This window comes from Mycteria americana, chromosome 19 (genome assembly GCF_035582795.1).
Source record: "Mycteria americana isolate JAX WOST 10 ecotype Jacksonville Zoo and Gardens chromosome 19, USCA_MyAme_1.0, whole genome shotgun sequence".
In the NCBI taxonomy this organism is placed as follows: Eukaryota; Metazoa; Chordata; class Aves; order Ciconiiformes; family Ciconiidae; genus Mycteria; species Mycteria americana.
The window spans coordinates 8,119,031-8,137,050 of record NC_134383.1 but is presented as its reverse complement, the minus strand read 5'-3'; the positions used below and the strand labels follow the sequence as shown (position 1 = coordinate 8,137,050).

The following is an 18,020-nucleotide window of genomic DNA, read 5'->3' as shown; positions in this document are numbered from 1 at the left end:
TCTGTGTATAAATAACTTGCCTCCAGCCAGGACCTGTTTCCTCTTCCACGGGGCAGGGGGCTGGGACGGGGACAAACCCCTGCCTGTCTGAGGTGTTTGAAAGGGCACGTAAAACACGCCAGCCAAAAGTGAAGTGAACAGGCCTTTAATACAAGCTTCAACATACAAAATACTGTACAGTATAAAGACAGGACTAGAAAACTAGAGCTTCAAGTAAAAAAAAAAAAAAATGCTCAAGTTTCTTTTTTTTTTTTTTTAATTGAAAGTACAGAATACAAAAGCACTAAGTATGAAATTAGAGAAGGCTGCAGCTCCCTCGGGGAGACCACGCTCCCCAGGCACCCGCAACCTCCATAAAAAGACAATTACTACGTTAAACCAGGCGTCCGTCCGAGGAGGCTCTGCCCCGGCCTCTCCTTCGTGCCTGAAGTGTCCCGGCTCGGCTCAGTGCGTGCGGGCAGCAGCTCGACAGCAGCGGGGCTTCGCTCCTCCCCTAGACCGGCCTTAAACCGCGCAGGCCTCCCTGGGAGCTGCCAGCTCTGGCTCAGGCCCGTCCCAGGGAGTCCTCCGCCGCCGCACAGCTCCTGGGGCGAGGCTGATGCTCAAGTGCTGCATCCTGCGGGAACGCAAAGGCTCTGCAAAACCTGCCCGAGAGGCCGCTGGACTCCCGGGGGAGTCGCAAAGGGCGAAGCCTCTCTCCGCTCGGGAGCGTCTTACCTTTTATCTCGGCGTGGGCAGCAGCAGAGCCGTTCAGCTGTTGTCCCTCCTTAGGCACACCTAGGAGAGAGCAGAGACCAGGTGGAAAGGCAAGCCCCCGGGGTGGAAAGGCAAGCCCCCGGGTGACTGCGTGGACATGGGGAGCCCCTGCCTGAACAGCAAACCCTCGAAGCGATGCAGGCAGCGTGCTGCCTGCTGTGCACGTGGAGTAGCTCCACGTGACAGGCTTTTCCAGCTGGGTTGAACACGTGCCAGCAAGGCTCTGGCTAGCAAACTCACTTCTTTTCCCCGTTTTTATGATTTATTAGCGAGATCTCTTGGATGTGAAAGCATTAGCTCAGTTTGAGTAGCAGGAAGGTCAGCGAGACCAAACAGCAAGACTGAAATGCCCTTTCCTTTCACTACAAAGGGAATAAACAACTGCAGCTGTGCATGAAAAATAATGTTTGGATGTATGGGAAGCAGCAGAGCTGTTAAACTATAAGAACATAGAGTGATTTCATAAAACTAAATCCCAAATCCAGCTACGCTTGCAGACAATTCTTTTGGGGGAAAAAAAAAAGAAAGCTTAAGGAATAATACAGCATAGAGAAGAGGGGCTATTAACACTGCCTACACTCCAAAGTCCACGGGGACAGTCAAGAACCGCGTTGCATATGACAGGATCCCCGAGTGAAGTGCGGAGACAGCGGACGTACGCAGAGAGCCGTCCCGCACAGCCCGTAACCCCTGTACCTGTTCGACCCCGCATGGCGATCTCGCTCGTCAGCCTCTCAAAGTACTCGGGCAAGTCTGTGTATTCATCTCCGTAGGAAATCACTTTAATCCCTTTGTCCAGCATGTTCTCACGGAGCTTCTTGAACTCATCCACGTCTCCCCTCCGTACGAGCATGAAGTGCTCCAGGTCTGACTTGTGCTTCACAGCCTCTAAAAACAGGGCCTGAAACGTGGTGTCATCAACAGTCCAACCACAGCCCAAGAAGAGGAATGACTTATTTTCATACAGCTTCTGAATCTCTCGCTTTAAAAAAAGGGAAAGATGTTCTTAGTCAAGGCAAGTCTTATCTTCACAAGGCACAAGAGACAGCATCTGCCTTATCGCCGATGAGACTCTTCAGGAGCGTTATCATTCGATCATCCTCAACACAAACGTGGCGAGGTGTTTTTGCGGGTTAGGGGGCTAGAGAATCCATCCCTCCTCTTCTATTTCACAAAACCAAGGACTCTCCCACCACTTTGTGTGATGCCCAGTCTTTAAACTCAGCTAGGTCTATGCCTGCTTAACATAGGGGCCTGCCAGGAGCTCACGTGGGAAGTGGGATATGTATATAGGACAACATATGGGACCCCGAAGTACGCCTCGCAGAGAGAAGGCAGGGCTGCCTCACCATGACCTCCGTGTTGCGCAGCACGTTCTGGTAGCCGGCCGGGTGGAGCACTATGCCGCTGGGGTTGGTGTAAACGCCGTGGATATGCAGGACGCTAAGTTTCCTCTTCTCTTGCGCCCACTCCAGCACCTGCGCAAAACAAACCCCTCCAGAAACGTTAGCGAGTGCATCGTGTTAGCTTCCATGGCACTGTTAAAAACACCGGGCTGGGGAAGCGTTTCAAAGAGGCAGCTTCTTCCTCATGTTCTGTCTTAATCTCCTCAAGAGGTCATGAGTCCATCAGCCTCTACATCATGGCCCACGGCTGCAGCCTACAGCACTTGTTTGGGTCAACACTTCAGCTGAACGGTGAATACAATGGGAAGAGACCGAATCGATACACCAGACTCGGCAGAAAAAGGGGGAAAGCTCTATAAATATTACGTCAGCATATTTCTCAAGCCTACAAAGTTTATTTCTTGGCCCCTCTAGGCTCTGAGAAGATCTGAGGAAGCTCAACAGCTGACCTTCATTTCAGAAAGCCACTTAGGAGGCACTCGGTTTACTCCTGCAGACCTTAGCTTGTTTAAGCTTGTAATAATTAGAATGCTTATTTGTAACACTCTAAGTACTTCCAGCCATGCAGACTAAGAGGTCACGCAGGAAAAGTGAAGCACAGAAATGACTCAGAATGGAAAGGGACCAAGCACTGCACAGCGCTACACGTGTTTAACAAGCAAACAGAAGGATAAGATGCTCCCTAACCAGTAAAACCCATGGTGGAAAGATGAGGTGGGCAGGTGGCAAAAGAGCTCGGGGTTTGACAGTGTGATATTCTGCCTGACTGGGGCAGGAGGAGGGAAGCTTGCGTGAAGCAAGCAGCTACAAATCCGAGAGCACGGCAGAAGAAGCCGGAGCCCGCGGAGTGACCCAGCAGGAGCCATCCAGCCATTTCAGACAGAGGACACGGGGCAAGAGGGAAGCCTCGAAGGCTGCAGCCCCGAGAAGGCTCTGTCACAAAAAGCGCTCTGCAGCATGTTCTAAAAATAGAAAGGTCAGCTTTGTGTCTCGCACGGAGTTTCCCCGTGTTGGTTAGAAACGTCAACCCAAGCCTTATGTGGAAGCGAGACTTGCTGTACTTCAGCAAGGCCAAGCCAGAAGTTTCAAGGACAGAGATCAAAGAAATACCAGGCTTAAGGACTCCTCCTGAGCAATGGATGTCAGCCAGGGAGCACAGCATTTCAGAAACGAGCATTCTTCTTCATTCCTCTGCTCACTGCCCCAAAGGGTCAGAGCCTCTGCTTAGAGTTTGTCTAACATAATTTAAATTACTATGAACAGTACGATCCCCTTATGCGGGCATGAGGGCACATCCCGCAGCCGCCACTGTCCTGTGCTGTCCCAGCTCAGCCCTGACAAAAAATAATCATCATCGTTTACCTTCTTTTCATCAGTCAGGTCAAGAGACTCCAGATGCTTCCCCTGGTGTGCTGCGTACAGTTCCAGCAGGTTATCAAAGTTTGTGGTTAACACAAGTGCCCCGTTTTCCATTAAGTGAAGCACAGACTGAAGCAGCTGCTTCCCAGAATCTTCCATTTTAGATTCCAGGTCATCAAACACCTCGTATAAACAGTCTTTGAAAAAGGTTGAGCGAACATTGCTTGTGCGCTGAGAAGGGGAGACAGATTAAGATCAGAGCCTGGCTTCTTTTAACGCTTCATGCCAAACGACTCGATGAAAAACTACCCGCATATTTCTCGAAGACCTCTGCAAAGCTATAGGTCCTTGCAAGGCAAACACAGAGCACTTACTGCACTGAGGTGGATACTCCCCCCCAGCATACTCCGAGTGAAATACCCAAAAGCTGCTGTCCACGGCAGAGTTACGTCTCAGGAACCCAGCACAGGAACTGCGCTTGCGGTTCCTTGTAGGTAGAGGAATTGTTGGAGACGGGGGCATGCTGGAGAACCAAATTTGGCTATTTCCAAAAGCCAAATCCTATGCCCAGGGTGGGGTACCAAATATTTACATACAGCGCTACAAGCACACTCACCGGAGACAGCTTCTGGATAAGGTCGTGGGCAACATGAACCAAGTTCTTGTCTTCATGGAGACACTTTTGAAACCGTTTGCTCTCTTCATCTTCCAGGAGGTCAAAGTCAATAGCAGCATCCAGGAGGGCCTGGATTAACCCCTTCCAAGACTTCAGCGCTGGGACCTGGGGAGCAACTGCTGCACTAATTCCTGTCCCAATCACCAAAACAAGTTCCCGAGGCTTCTTGGTTTTGAGGCTTGGCAACAGCTTCCTGCAAGAGGAGAAAGTAGCACAGCTGGTACCGTCCTAGATGGAAGGATGTCTCGGGTCGTGGAACATGCAGACCGAGGACAAGGGAGGTACCCTCTGCCTACATTTTGAATCAACGTGTCCATTAGGGTTCTCTGATCAACAGAGGATGAGGATACCGAGCAGCTCGGTATCCCTTAAAGACAGCGCGCAGCCCCACAGATCAACATAACAAATGCCCACAATTACAAGGTACATAATTACCACGTATTTGGCAATCGAGTCCGTTACCAAGACGGTTACTGGGGAAGTCAATACCGCCCCGCAATACTTCTGAAGCAAAGCTAATCCAATTAAAATTTGGAATAAGGGAGGTCTTGTTAATAATAGTGACCTGGAACCTAGCAGAAAGGCTGGAGACAGTGGAAAAGGTGTGGTGAGCAATATGGAATATGTTATCAATGGCTGTAGAGACACATACATACTCTTTACGTACTGAGACAAAGCACGCATCTGACCTCCGCGCGGGGAGTAAACACAACCGTGACCGCGCCTGGTTTAAATAAGGTGCTAAACAGGGGCCTGAAGACAGCAGCCCCATTTATCCCAGCACAAAAGGAAGGAAGTGAAGGCTTCCTCCCAGCTCTGCCCTGGAGAGGACCATGCCACCTCCCGGCCCCTCTTTGCTGAGAAGACCCCTCAGTGGGCCGTTGCTGTACCAGAAAGCCCTTCCCTGTTACGCTTGCAACATAAGCGGGATGCTCGAGGCCAATCTTTTGGGAGCCCAGATGATAGGAAGAGTCTCATGAAAGAGCTGTGGGGCTATATTCTCCTTCCTCCTCCCCTCTTCCTTATTTTCCTAGCTTTACACTTGCACAGTGCTTTTAAATTTGACGTTTATTATTTATTAAGTAGATGTGCTTCTCCCCATCATGCCTTGCCTGGTGTCAAGCTGCTCTTCTGAAGCAGGGGATCAGCTCCAGCTTCCCAGAGGATCGAAGCAGCAGCCCAGGGAGGCAGCTCATTTGGAAGGAATTTTTTTTTTTATCTGCAAACGTGATATTTAGGGAGAAGGGGAAAGGAAACTGACACCACACAGATGGAGCTTTGCCTTCCCTCTGCTACTGCCTATGAAAACAGACGAGTTAACCGTTTCCTTGAGGAGGTCTTCACTGTTAGTGGTGATAAATAGGTTTTAGTTTTGGGACTGCAAGCCTCACCCACAAAGAATAAATTAGTATTCGTGCTAATGAGCTAGTATAAAAACACAACCAGAAACCTAGGGACTGAAATCCGAACTAATAACAAACACACAAGCCTTAACGTCCTATGTGGCAGCTCTGAAAGAGGCATTCTGTTCCCACGCTGATAAATAAGCTTGTTTCTATCCTGATATCCTGAGCAAGGGAAAAAGAATCTCCCAGCCTCTTTTCTGCTCATTCCACAGTCACTGGACCAACCTTGAGACCAGGGCTCCCTCACAGAAACTATTTTCCAGCCCTCTGTAACTCATAAATAAATCAGATTAGTGGAAGACAACTCCCTAGAGGGATTAGCTGCTCGTTTGCAGACGGCGATGCCTTAATTTCTGAGTCCGTGCTATCGCAGCAGCCACAGTACCAACCCTGGATGGAAAGAAGTGTGGGTGTGCCCCAAGTTAGCATCATGCTTGGGACCCCGCTTGGAGAAGTGTAAGACGACCTAATGATTAGTACAGGGAGCCTCCAGAGTGGAATTATTTAGCCTTTACATGCAGCAAAATCATACTAATTTGAGCCCGTCTTCCCAGGAACCACCGTCCAACTCAAGTGAAGAAGCATGACCACCGCACCTGACGTGACCCTACGTGCGGACAGGATCTGAGCTAGGGTTAACAGATCTGATGAAAACCACAGAGACAGTACAGTAAAACAAGCTTTCTGTGCAACCATGCATCCTGGCTGAGGGGTTAAAAAACCCCAGCAACGAAGTACGTTCTGGGTGTTAAGGCCTTTGTTCCACGCACCGCAGGAAAATACTAGTTACAGGGCACGGCTAGAGACAGCGCGCTTTTCTTGGATCAGCAACCGAGACGACTGCTGGGGCTTGGTGCCAAGTGTCATGCTCTTTAAAGAACAATGCAAGGTTACGGAAAAAGCTCTTATGAGAAGAAATTCACTGGAGTATAATTAAATTTACCTGGGCTTTTTTGCAGGTGGCATTCCATCTTCCAACAATGTTTCTTTACCCAGGCTCACCGTAGAAGCCATCCAGTTTCTATAGTAGACAAATCACCACAAGCAAAGTCACTACATATATGCAATACGACGTGGAACAGACCACAGGTTTTTGTCGAGCCAGCTTTTCATGGGCGGATAAATACCGGGTTTGTTATCTTTATGAGATCACCTTCGGGCCGAGAATTGCACTTTTTTGTTTCTGAACTTTGCCCCGCGGCTCTCATCCACTTCCTTAACTTCCTCTACAACAAAGCTCAATAAAATCGTAGGGCTGTTTTGGAAAAAAACAGGTTGCAACCGCCACTGGCAGACCACCATTTGCCAGACCCTGCATTTCACCCTGGCCGTTCATCTTTGCCTGAGAGCCCATATCTCCGAGCAGGCGCTCCCCCCTTCCAAGGCAACGCCTGTTAGCGAACCCGCTGCTCTGGAAAACAGTGGGAGGGAAGAAAGACAAAAAGGGTTTTGTTGGCTACAAAAAGCCACCAAGAGCATTTCATTCTCCGGTGACGAGAGAAGGATTATCCAGCCCGCCATATGTCTACAGGCGGTGGGATATGACCTTAAAACCCACGGAAAGGAAGTTATATGTCTGAGAACTCTTTCAACAGCCCATGACATAAAATACTGCCAGCACACGGTCCTCTCCCACTCTGCTTCTCCAAAATAAGACTATTAAAAGGGAAAGAAAGCAGACAGAACTGTTCACCCTTATCCATTTTTTTTTTCTTGCCAATTGTAATGAAGAGTCCAGCAAAAATTCTGATAGGCAGGCTTTTACCAAAAGGAAACCACTGCGCAAGAACTGCTGGCCCAAAATCACAGGGTTTTTTTTACAGGTTTCGCAGCCTCGGTGACATCTCAGCATTTGTCCTACAAATGAGATGCCTGCGATTGCTTCGCCGCAGCAAAGCAGCAGCACTGACAGGTGAGACACTGGGCAACTCTTTGCAGGTGTGAAACCTCAGCTGTGCTGCAAACGTTGGCAGGGATCACTTAAGAAATGGTCCCAATATTCTAGATGACCGTCGTCTTTCCATGCTGCAGGATGAAAACAGGGCACAGCGACTCCCGCAGATGCTCAGATCCAGGATGCTTGCCAGCCTTTCATTTCTGACCACTTCTGAAAACTTTATCATTATCATTACAATAATAATATATAATAATAATCATCATTATCATCATCATCATAATCTAACACCTCAGAGAGCTGGTCTTCACAACCTGCCTCCCGAAACACCACTTAGCATATGCTGCCCATCACCTCAAATAATCCGATTTTTATTTTACTGTAGAGCCCAGATTTTGGATAAAAAGTTTCAAACGCATTTAGCAAGTGAGGAACCAGGCTCCCACCGATGGCTTGCACCTCCCGGTGTTACATGCTGTGTGCTTGCAGGACCCTGAGCCTCCTCCTCCTCCTCCTCCCTGAGCCTCCTCACACCCTTTTGAACGTTGTACCCTGTGGTTTTTCCAACCCGCCGTCGAGCCTTGACAGCACTTTGACGCTGTTCTGACAACGCACCTCCGCAGACTCATGCCCCCCAAATGCCTGCAAGCAGCAGGCCACGGGGTGAACCATTTTGGGGAGTTAAACCGCTGGAATGGTTTAAACTCCAAGGCAGTGACTCTCGGGGAGGCAGGAGGAGCCACTGGACACATCATCAGTCAGGCGGTAACATCAAACTCGCCCTGAGTGAATACAGCCAAGCACAGTCAGGATGGAAAACATCAAGGGGGGGGAAAACCTCTTTTTTTTCTTTCCAGTAGGGTAAGATCTCTCAGTTTGGATTAGCTGATTCCTCTGGAAGAACAGGCTGCTTCCAGAAAGCCAGCCAAATTTTAATTAATGGTGCAAAGACACTTTAGACGAGCTAGGGACTAAAGCACATAACCTTGATTAACGGGATTATTTAAGAAGGAAGTCTGTGAGAAGCAACACGCTGAACTCCCACTGCTGTCCAGGTCTGCCCTCAACCCCCTCCAAGGCAGCATACCTAACAGCCGAAGGTAAAACCTTCCCCAGTTTCTCCACCGGCTTAGTTTACAGATATAATTTAAGTTTATATTAGCTTTACCTTGCGAATTATCCGCTAAGTCTCAAATAAGAAGCCTGTTTATAAACTCCTACCCAGGCCCTCCCCTGTTTGGCTTGTTCACCTGCCTGAGCACTGCTCCCATTTCGCTCCTCCTACACATTCATATTACTTGAAACAGCAGAAACGGAGTCATCCGTTCCATTTTTAAGTACCTCTAAAGCATTAAGAACATTTCAAAAGTCATTTTGAACTTAGGAAAACCACCTTTTATAGTTATAGTTACCAAGAAATGGTTGTCTAATATCATGAACTTCAATCTTCATTTCTATTTAATGCAGACAGCCAAAAAGGAAAAAAAACCCAACCCATCAAAAATAATATCTAGTCTTCTCCTGTCTCCAAAAAGTGCTTGTTTCTCTTAAGAATAAGTCATGGAAATTCAGCCAAAAAATTTAAACCTCCCGGTTTTAGGCCTGGGGAGAAGGTCTGCTTTCCAGGGGGACCGATCACGCCGGCACGGTCGAGGTAACCGAAATTAAATAGCATTACCTCAGAGCGTGGCACCACTGCCGCAGGGAAAAAAGCACCAGGGCCATGCCGTGAACGCAGGTGCCATGAAGGAGAGGGAGCGACGGGCGCTTACAAGATAAGCGTCTCTCCAGTCTTCCTCCTCGAGACGTCGGGAACTTTCCAGCTATTTAGACTACAGGGAGCCGGAGAGAGCGTAAACATCAAACTCCATGGGTTCTTGGCTCGGCTGCCCCGTTCTCCAGTCACAGCGTTGCCTCTCATCACCTTTATTAATGGCACTATGCTTATAGAGTCCCTGCCTACGTTTGCGGCGTTCTCCTTCCCCCTCCGCAGCAAAGAAATCAGTTAATTTATCCCAAAGCCCTTGAGGTACAGATTTCAGCAACGAACAATTATCTTTAAACGATGCCCTAGTCGCCAACACTGAATAAACCTAACCACAATTCCGCATGTAACATAAAGAAGACACATCCCGCTGCGAAAACGCCTGAAATACAAAGATGAATCCCAGCTAAAACCAAACGCCTAAACAAAGCATATGCCAAACTAATGCTGACGCTCGCACTTCAGCATCTATTGACAAAAACCTTGCCATAACTCCACAAAACACGACTACACCGCTCAGTCAACGTCAGACCCCAGCCTGCAGAACCACCCCGGGGAAATTAATGAGACATTTTCTCCACCGACGCGTCACCGAAGGAGACGGAGAAGTCACTGCGGACGCCCTTTGACCGTCTCCACAGTCAGCGGTTAATACACCTGCACGCTAGACCTGAACGTTTAAAGTGTAAGGAAAGTAAAAATTGCATGCTTCCAGCCTAATGCTGGAAGAGGGGCTCCTCAGGAACAGCCCCCTCAAATTATATAAAGAAGCAAGTACCAACTCGTTGCTCACCAATTATTTTTAGCTTCTCTGAGTGCTGAGAAGAACTACCACCAGCGCGGGCGTAATTCAGATCTCCTTTTTAAATTAAGTCGCTTTAAGATGTTGGGATAAGACAAACGTTACGTTACAGTTTAAAATCCGTTCTGTTTCAGCTAAAAGAATCCGAAAGGACGTTAATGAGTCATGCCTGGCCAATTCCCAAGCTCTCTCCCTCCACGTGGGAGCTGCAATTGGAGCAGGCCCGCACAGCTCGTCAAAACCGTCCCAGAAAGGGACAGGCTTCAGACATAACGGGGACGGGCGGCGCAAGGAAAACAAGCCCTACTTCTATCCGTGCCGACGTCCCGAACACAAGATTCAGCCTCCTTAGGTGAGAGTTCAAATACATCAGAGATTTTTATTTAACGCTGTGATTCTCCATGTGCTTCAGGCTCCTGCCGGCTTCATCAAAAATGAGAGGGAGTGACACAGCGAAGCCTGGAAGAGGTCTGTATCCCAACAAACTCACACAGGAGCCCGCGCTGTCTGACAGGCGCCAGGCCAACGTGTGCAGATGTAGGCTCACTTCGGTCTGCCCCATTTAAGCCCCAGCAGATGAGGCTGTGGGATGGCCCTCAAGCAGGCGATTCTGCACTCAGGGCTGGCTTCCAAGAGTGTTTCTAGAAAGCCAACCGGGCCGGATATGCTGTTGGGGGTGGGGGTTTCACACCTTCAGGGATGCCCGGCGCCTCGAGGCCTTACCTTTCCTCTCCGCTGCGCCCCCTCCTCGCCCCCTCTCACACTAAACCTGAGGGAAAAGCAAGAACACGGTATTTCAGCAGGCAGGGAGGAGGCCGAGGCTCCTTCTCGGGGGTGAAAACGTCCAAGAAAACATATTTTCAAGAGGACGACGGCGACTCACAGAGCGGCACTGCTGAGGTGAGGCTAGGCCCCAGCGCTCCCCGCCGCTACGAGGCGGCCGCCCCCCGGCCCCCTCGCTCCCCGCCGACCCCCTCGGGCTCACCCCGGCCTCCCTCGCTCCCCGGGGCACCCCACAGCCCCCTCCGGGGGACGGAGCGCCCGCCGTTCCCCGCCATCGCGGCGGCCCTCGGGGCTCCCCTCATGGCGGCGGCCGCCTCCCCGCAGCGCGCGCGGCCCCGCCGTCACCATGGCAACAGCGCCCCCTCCCCCCCCCCGCCCCGCACGCACCTGGCGCCGCGCGCCCGGCCCCATGAGGAGACGCCCGGCCGCCGCGCCCCGCGCAGGCGCCTCGCGCCCCGCCCCGCCCCCCGCGGCACCACGGGAAGGGATTGGCCCGCCCCCTTCCGCCCCGCCCTCTCATTGGCTCGTCGCAGAAGAGGCGGGACTATCGCCCTTCCGCCGGGGAAGAAGAGGCACTTGCGCGAGATTTTACACGAGTTCTCGCGATGCTTCGCGGAGCTATAAAAGACGGCGGGCGCATGCGCTTGGCAGTCGCGGCTTGTGAGCAGCAGAGGGGGTTTGTGTGGCCTTCTCTTAGGTGGTGGTGTGAGAGGCTGGGGGCTCGGCGCCCTCTGTTTGAGGGGGCTGTTGTAGGCTTGTGGGTGTGACTGTGCCCTCTTACCCCTCAGGGGCCTTCCTGCCTCGAGTTCTTTCCTCAAGCTGCCTCTCTGCTTGGGTTTGTGTCCGTGCAACGATGTCTCCGGCCCTGTGAGGTAGCGAGAGCAGCGCTTGGCCTCTGCTGGCCGCTGTAATTCTGTGCGAAGGAGTTTGGGTGTCTTCGGAGCTTTTCAAGAAGAGAGGCTGTTCTCTGCCTTTCAGGGTAGCTGTGCATCGCTTTGTCTTGGTGCCATAAATAAAGCGTGTGGGTGTATTTAGAGACACAAGTAACCTTATTTTCTCACCTGAACGCCTTTCTGGGGGCTGGCTTTGACCCTGCCTCGCGCTCGCCCTATCCTCAACGCATTTCCTAATACTTTCCGCAGGCAATTGAGTAAGCCACAGGCTTCCCCGTGGTGACCGGCCTGGTGGCGCCGTAGCCGAAACAAGCTCATACCGCCGGCGGATTTCAACGTGGTGCTGCTGCTTGGTGGGTCAAGGCATGTTGGGAACCCAGCTGCGCTTGCTGAATGGCTCTGTTCCCTTTAATAATGGTTATATTATAGCTAAGGCAGGGGTGGAGGTCAATCCAGTGGGGTATTGCCCCTTTGGGACTCGGGTTTGTGGGGCACGGTCTGGCAGCTCGGGGGTTTCCCGGTGGGGCTGACTCACACGGGGGGGTAACTCGCCCTCCTTTGGGGCATGTCCTGGGGTGGGGAGTTGATTTTTGGGGTGGTGGCAACAGCACAGTCATCAGTCCCTGGGTTGAGAGAGGGGAATGGATTAATTAAGGGAGGCGGTTGAGCGAAATGGGTCAGAACGGGACGAGCGGTGCCTGACCCCGGCTGGCAGGTGCCGGGGGGTCCCCGTGGTGCTCAGCACTGTTCAATCTTGGGCTTTTTCCTTGGTGATTCAGCCATGGAGGGGCCGGCCGGTGGCTCCTGCTTGGTGCCTGGAGGAGAGGAAGGCAGCCGGGGTGATGGTGGCAGGGCTGCGGGGGGAGCTCGGTGCCTCTTGGGGGATTCATTACCTTTCTGGGTGCGGGCCGCCTTCATGCGCCCCATGTTCCTCTTGCTCGCTGCCCCGTGCTCCACGATGGGCCGGGGATAGTGGGTGCCCACCAGGCAGCCTGCCCGCTCCTGCACAGCCCGCGGAGCCTTCCAGGGCTCATAGATGTACTCGGCGGGGAAATCCTTGAGGACGGGGAGGTATTTTCTACGGCGAGGGGTCAAAGCCACCGGGGAAGCCACCCCCCCATCTCGTGTGGCTTTGGGTTTCACGCCTACCGAATGTACGCCCCGTCCCGGTCCGTCTTCTTGCCAAAGGCGACGGGTGAGTAGACATGGAAATATCGGTGGAAGAAGGCGCTGCCCGACAGCCACAGCCAGTTGCCAGCGTTGAGGGACCAGTCGGCGTCCAGCAGGAGCTCCTCAAAGACCTGCGGGACACCGCGGTGGCATGGGGACGGGGTCCCCAAGAGCCTGGCAGGTGCCAGTGGGTGTTGGGGGAGATCTCCTGACCTTCAGCCCTTCTTCCCAGGAGACCCAGAGGTCCCCGCGGGTGAGGAAGCAGGCAACGGCGTGCCGAGCAAGGTGGTGGATCCAGCCCTCGGTGCGCAGCTGGGTCATGATGGCGTCGATGAAGGGGTAGCCTGTCCGGCCCTGGCATGGGGCGTTGGGGTTAGATGGGGCAGGGGGACATTTTTGGGAGGGGTGGAGGACTCGGGGCTTATCCCCGAGGGAAATACCTCCCTCCAGGCACAGAGGTGCTGGGGGTTGTTGTCCCAGTCGACCTGCAGGCAGACAGGGTTGCCGACCATCCGATCGAAGTTGGGGATGCCGGCACCGGCGGTGTAGAAAAACTCCCTCCAGAGGAGCTGCCCGTGCAAGGAGACGGGGGGCCGGGAGTGCTCCCGCTGCCAGCGAAGGCAGGATCAGCCCCTGTGTCTGGGCTGGCCCCCGTCTTCTCCAGCCCCCCCACCCCTTCTGCAGGGTTCCTCTAGCTCAGCCTCTTCCCCCCACCCCAAAAATGTTGCCTCACCCCCTGGTAGACCTCATCCAGCCGCCACCAGAAGGTGCGGACCGACTGGCAGCCGAATTTGAGGTAGGGGCTGAGGACGGTGGTGCTGGGGCTCAGCGAGTTGGGCTCCGTCTCAGGCTTCTTGAAGCCGCACACCCAGGCCTGGATGGGGGACGCATGCCGAGGTCATGTTTTGGGATGGGGGGAGGCGAAGCAGCCCCAAGATCAGGGTGATGGGCGCCAAGCACTGACCGTCCTTTCCATGACCGCGTCGAGCCGGGCGAGCGCTGCTGTCTCCCCGCCGGGGTAGAGGTGAGGACCCACCTCGGTGGAATCCTGGCCCAGCTCCTCCAAGGTGGGGACCCCGTAGTTGGCGTCATGGCTGACCTGGCACGGGGTGCGGCAGCCTGGGGCGCCGTGTACGGTGGGGGTGTGACAGCCATCACTCCGCTCCAGGGTGAACAGTGAGGGAGATGCTGACTCAGCTTCGTGCTCTACCCCCCCAGGTCTACCCCACGCTCACCCCGGAGATGCTCTCGTGTGAGTGCCGGGGCCGGCTTCTCCGGTGGTCCGAGGGATGCCAGGAGGCTCTGCAGGCGCTTGTAGGTCAGGGGGGCTTTGCCGTCATTCAAGGCGAGGACTCTGGGGTGGGAGAGGGAGGGACGTGCACGGCACCGGGGTTGGATCCCCTGTACCCCGCGGGACGGCACCAGGCACCCACCTCTCGGTGTCGTAGAGGGTGTGGGACACCTCCCGGATCACCTCCACGCCGTGTCGGGCTGCCAGCTCGGCCACAGCGGCATCACGCCGTCGGGCGGGGGGCTCGGTGTCCACCTCGAATGTCAACCGCGTCGTCCCCCAGGCGTGGAAGAGACGGGGGAACACCTCCTCTGGGCAGCCCCGCACCACAAACAGCCTGCCGGGGAGCCGGGTGGGCACGAAGCCCCTCGAGACCACCACCCCCCCCCCCCCCCAAATCCCCTTGGGACAGCACCGGGACTCACCTGGAGCCCATTTCCCGCAGGCTCCCATCCAAGTCCCGCAGGGCATCGAGGAGGAACCGCTGGGCATTGGCACCTGCCTGGCTGCGGGAGGGGTCGAGGATGAAGAGGGGATGAAGGCGACGGCAATCGGTGGCCGCTGCCAGCAGTGCTGGGTTGTCGTGCAGCCGGAGACCTTTCCGAAACCAGTGGATAGAGCTGTGCTGCATGGCAGGGGGTCCTGGGGGGATGTGACCTGGGAAAGGAGAGATGGGGGTGGATTTTAGGGGGGAAAAAGGCGCCTCGTTTGGTAAATTTAACTCTTAAAATAAGCGGGAGCGACAGAGATGGACCTATCTGTGACTGGTTATAAAACCAGGGAGGGAAACGGGTCCGGGCTTGCTGACAAGGGCTGGGCGTGGTGACACCCGGCTGGTGACGGCATTTGGCCGGTGGCGGATGTGGGAGGGAGGCCCCGGGGAGGGCTGGCTTCCAGCCCCTGCGGGATCGCAGCCGACTTCCCCTGCCTGCGCTTCCGCATGCACAGGTAGAGCCCGGACCTGCCGGCAACCGGGGGGGGTCTTGAGGGACGGGGCAGCTCCTCCGGTCTGTCCCTGGGGAAGCTGGTGGATGCCCCCCCATTCTCCCCTCCACCGCAGGGCTGCTCTGTCAGGAACCGCTCCCAGATGGCAAAGCTGTAAGGATGAATCGGCCTCGCCATTCACTGTGGATCCCAGTAGGCTCCAGAGTGAATGTGCCACATCCTACTTCTCCTTTCCCTGCTGGGCGATGCCAGAAGATCTTCCTCCTCGCTAAACCCAGGGACTGATGCATCCCCCTTCCCTGCTCCGGTGCCCAACTCCTGCATCCCGGGTAGGCATCCCCCAAATTTCCCCCCCGCCCTTCACTCTCCATGCTTGTCGTTCAAACCACGCTTGAGCTTCTTGCTATTACTAAGCGGTGGCTCGCTTGGGGAGTGTGGTTTCCATGGGTGCGCCGGGGTCTTGCCGGCATTTGCTGCAGTCTTGTGCCGTTTTTGGGGTAGGGGAAAGGCTTCAGCGTGACTTGAGGTGTTTTATTTCGGAAGGGGTGATGCAAGTGGTGGAAAACAGCAGCCATGTTTGCTCCTGGGGCTCGTTTCACCCGTTGCTGCTCCTGGGTACCCGCAGGGAGGGTCTCAGCACCCCAAACCGTGCCGGGAGCGTGATGCCAAAGGCGTGAGCATGGCGTGAGCTGGCATGGGATGGGGCAGGGATGTCGGGGCAGGCATCACCGAGAATGCATAGGGCTGGGGATCACCCAAGCCACCTTTGGTTTGCCAGCAGCCGGTCGATCCCCAGTGATCCCCACTTCTTCCCTCCTCAGGATCCTTTCCCCGCCACTGGGAATGAGGGTCTCTCCTGCCCGCCCGCTCTCGGCCTCGCTCGCTGCAGGTGCGTATCTCCGGCAGAGAGAGCTGGTACCAGGCAGGGAAAGTGCAGGCAGGCAGGAGAGCTGCTTGAGCTGCAGCTTCCAGCCCTGCTTCAGGTTGAAACGCTCTTTCCCTGCAAATTTTGGGGAGGCAGATGCGGAAAACTCTGCCAGGGTGATTTTGGGGCTGCAGGCAAGCACCCCAGAGCTGTGTGTGTCTGGAATAAACCCCGCTGAGCTCCTGGGGCTGGAACCTGCCACAGGGTGGTTCCTGCTCTCCTAATTTCTTTTTTTTAATCCCTTTTTCCTTCTGGCAGGAGAGGTTTCATGCTGGCGATTGGCAGCTGAGCAACGCGCTGCCCGCTATGGCCGGTGAGTCTGGGCTCGGTTCGTGCCCGGGGGCGGGGGTGAACCCTCCGGCTCTGTCCCCTCCATCACTGGCGTCCCCTCCCCGCCGAAACACGAAGGGTGCCCACAGGCTGCTCGCTGTGATGCGATAGCATCCGGGTGTCGGTGATAGCCGAGGTTTTAGGGGCTGGGGTTTTTTTTGGGGGGTCAGGGTGAGATCCCACCTGGCGGTTTCCATCTGGAGGTGTCCTGCTGAGCTGGTGATGCCACACAAGCCCCTTGGGAAGCCCAGGGTGGTGCTGAGACCTCCCCCCCCTCCCCAAACCTCACCATGGTCCCTCCAACTCTGCAGGCTGGTTTAGGCGGCTCCTGCACAAGCCGAAGCCCAGCTTGGTGGAGAGCAGCCTCAACACCGGCCACTCTGCTTCATCCTCACCTTCCTCATCCTCTGCCAAGAGCTCCAACTCCTCTCCTAGCATGACCCTGACCAGGTCCGTCCGCCCGTCGCCCATCTCGATGTCGGACATCAACGCCTCGGGCAGTGCCCGGTGGGCCAAGAGCTACGATGTCTGCATCTGCCACAGCGAGGTGGACCTGGAGCTGGTGGAGGAGCTGGTGTCCTACCTGGAGGGTCAACCTGAAAGCTTCCGGTGCTTCCTCCAGCTGCGGGACGCAGCGCCGGGAAGCGCGGTGGTGACGGAACTGTGCGACGCCGTGCAAAACAGCCACTGCTGGGTCATGCTCATCACCCCCGGCTTCCTCCGGGACCCTTGGTGCAAGTACCAGATGCACCAGGCGTTGGCCGAAGCTCCGATGGCCAATGGGCGCACCATCCCGGTGTTGAAGGACGTGGATCGGAAGGATTATCCCAGGGAGCTGCGAAACCTCTACTACATCTACATGGCGCTGAAGGAGAACAGCTTCAAGCAGATCAGAGACACCATCGTGCGCTGTGAGTATGCCGTGGGATGCCGGCACGGGTTGACGCGGTGGGATGCTGGTGAAACATCACTCCGGTGGGGTTGAGACCATGGGAAGGGAACCGGATTCTGTAAATTTATTTAAATAGTTGATTTTCAGATTAATTGGTTGCTAATGGGGCTTCTCCGCTGCCTCCGCAGACCTCCAGGAGCTGTGCCGGAGCTCCATGAGCAGGATGGAGTAGTGCTGGGAGCAGGCAGAGACGTCCCCGCGGGTATTTTGGAGCTGCCACCACCGGATCTGGACGCGGCCACGTCCCGACAGACCTCGGGGACGAAGCCCAGCGGCTTGCACCGCACCTGGGAACCGAAGATGGGGAGGTCCCCGCACCCGTGGGGGGACAGCGGTGCGGAGCCCGTGATGCTACCACCATCCTGGTGGCCAAAACCCCCTCGTTGGGGACGGGGACATGCTCCAGCAGGTCCCCGCTGCTCATGACGCAAACACTAAGCTCTGACGTCGGGTGGGTCCGCGGAGTCTTCAGAGCTTCTTATGGCGGCGTACAGGCCGGGCGAGGACCAGTCCTGGGGGGCTCGGACCCCCAGTAAGCTGACATGGTGCCTGCCCCGCTGGGCTGCGGGCAGGAAAAGGAGAGGCACTGTTGGGACTATGAAAATGCAAAAGTTTTAAATTTTTTTTTTTTAAATCCCCTGACTTGTGGGTTTCTGTGGTCTGAGCG

The 18,020-nt window shown here is 54.7% G+C and overlaps 3 protein-coding genes across 9 annotated transcripts; 1 reads left to right on the top strand and 2 right to left on the bottom strand.

The window, feature by feature from the left end:
• Positions 1–129: 129 nt before the first annotated feature.
• On the bottom strand, positions 130–11,315 carry FAM118B (family with sequence similarity 118 member B). 5 transcript variants are annotated; one of them, XM_075521339.1, is made up of 10 exons: positions 11,235–11,305; positions 10,788–10,833; positions 10,056–10,138; positions 6,547–6,624; positions 4,138–4,390; positions 3,525–3,752; positions 2,106–2,234; positions 1,453–1,738; positions 718–777; positions 130–616 (listed from the first exon to the last, which is right to left on the bottom strand). In XM_075521339.1, the coding sequence occupies exons 4-10, from the start codon at positions 6,615–6,617 to the stop codon at positions 603–605; spliced, it is 1,041 nt and encodes a 346-aa protein (XP_075377454.1). In that variant the 5' UTR covers positions 6,618–6,624; positions 10,056–10,138; positions 10,788–10,833; positions 11,235–11,305; the 3' UTR covers positions 130–602. The 5 variants fall into 5 exon arrangements, with proteins under 5 accessions (XP_075377454.1, XP_075377452.1, XP_075377451.1 ...); XM_075521337.1 differs by lacking the exon at positions 10,056–10,138 and having other exon boundaries at positions 11,235–11,315; XM_075521336.1 differs by lacking the exons at positions 10,056–10,138; positions 10,788–10,833; positions 11,235–11,305 and adding an exon at positions 9,176–9,991.
• Positions 11,316–11,485: 170 nt separating this feature from the next.
• TIRAP (TIR domain containing adaptor protein) lies at positions 11,486–17,981 on the top strand. 3 transcript variants are annotated; one of them, XM_075521165.1, is made up of 6 exons: positions 11,486–11,604; positions 11,990–12,107; positions 15,399–15,475; positions 16,330–16,384; positions 16,713–17,312; positions 17,482–17,981. In XM_075521165.1, the coding sequence occupies exons 3-6, from the start codon at positions 15,431–15,433 to the stop codon at positions 17,523–17,525; spliced, it is 744 nt and encodes a 247-aa protein (XP_075377280.1). In that variant the 5' UTR covers positions 11,486–11,604; positions 11,990–12,107; positions 15,399–15,430; the 3' UTR covers positions 17,526–17,981. The 3 variants fall into 3 exon arrangements, with proteins under 3 accessions (XP_075377280.1, XP_075377279.1, XP_075377282.1); XM_075521167.1 differs by lacking the exons at positions 11,486–11,604; positions 11,990–12,107 and adding an exon at positions 15,968–16,035 and having other exon boundaries at positions 15,336–15,475; XM_075521164.1 differs by lacking the exons at positions 11,486–11,604; positions 11,990–12,107; positions 16,330–16,384 and having other exon boundaries at positions 14,910–15,475.
• On the bottom strand, positions 12,098–14,902 carry LOC142418798 (cryptochrome-2-like). Its single transcript, XM_075521168.1, has 10 exons — positions 14,627–14,902; positions 14,344–14,538; positions 14,146–14,264; positions 13,875–14,029; positions 13,644–13,784; positions 13,351–13,518; positions 13,124–13,264; positions 12,890–13,041; positions 12,634–12,818; positions 12,098–12,555 (listed from the first exon to the last, which is right to left on the bottom strand). Exons 1-10 carry the CDS (start codon positions 14,830–14,832, stop codon positions 12,479–12,481), a joined length of 1,539 nt encoding a protein of 512 aa, XP_075377283.1. The 5' UTR covers positions 14,833–14,902; the 3' UTR covers positions 12,098–12,478.
• Positions 17,982–18,020: the final 39 nt, after the last annotated feature.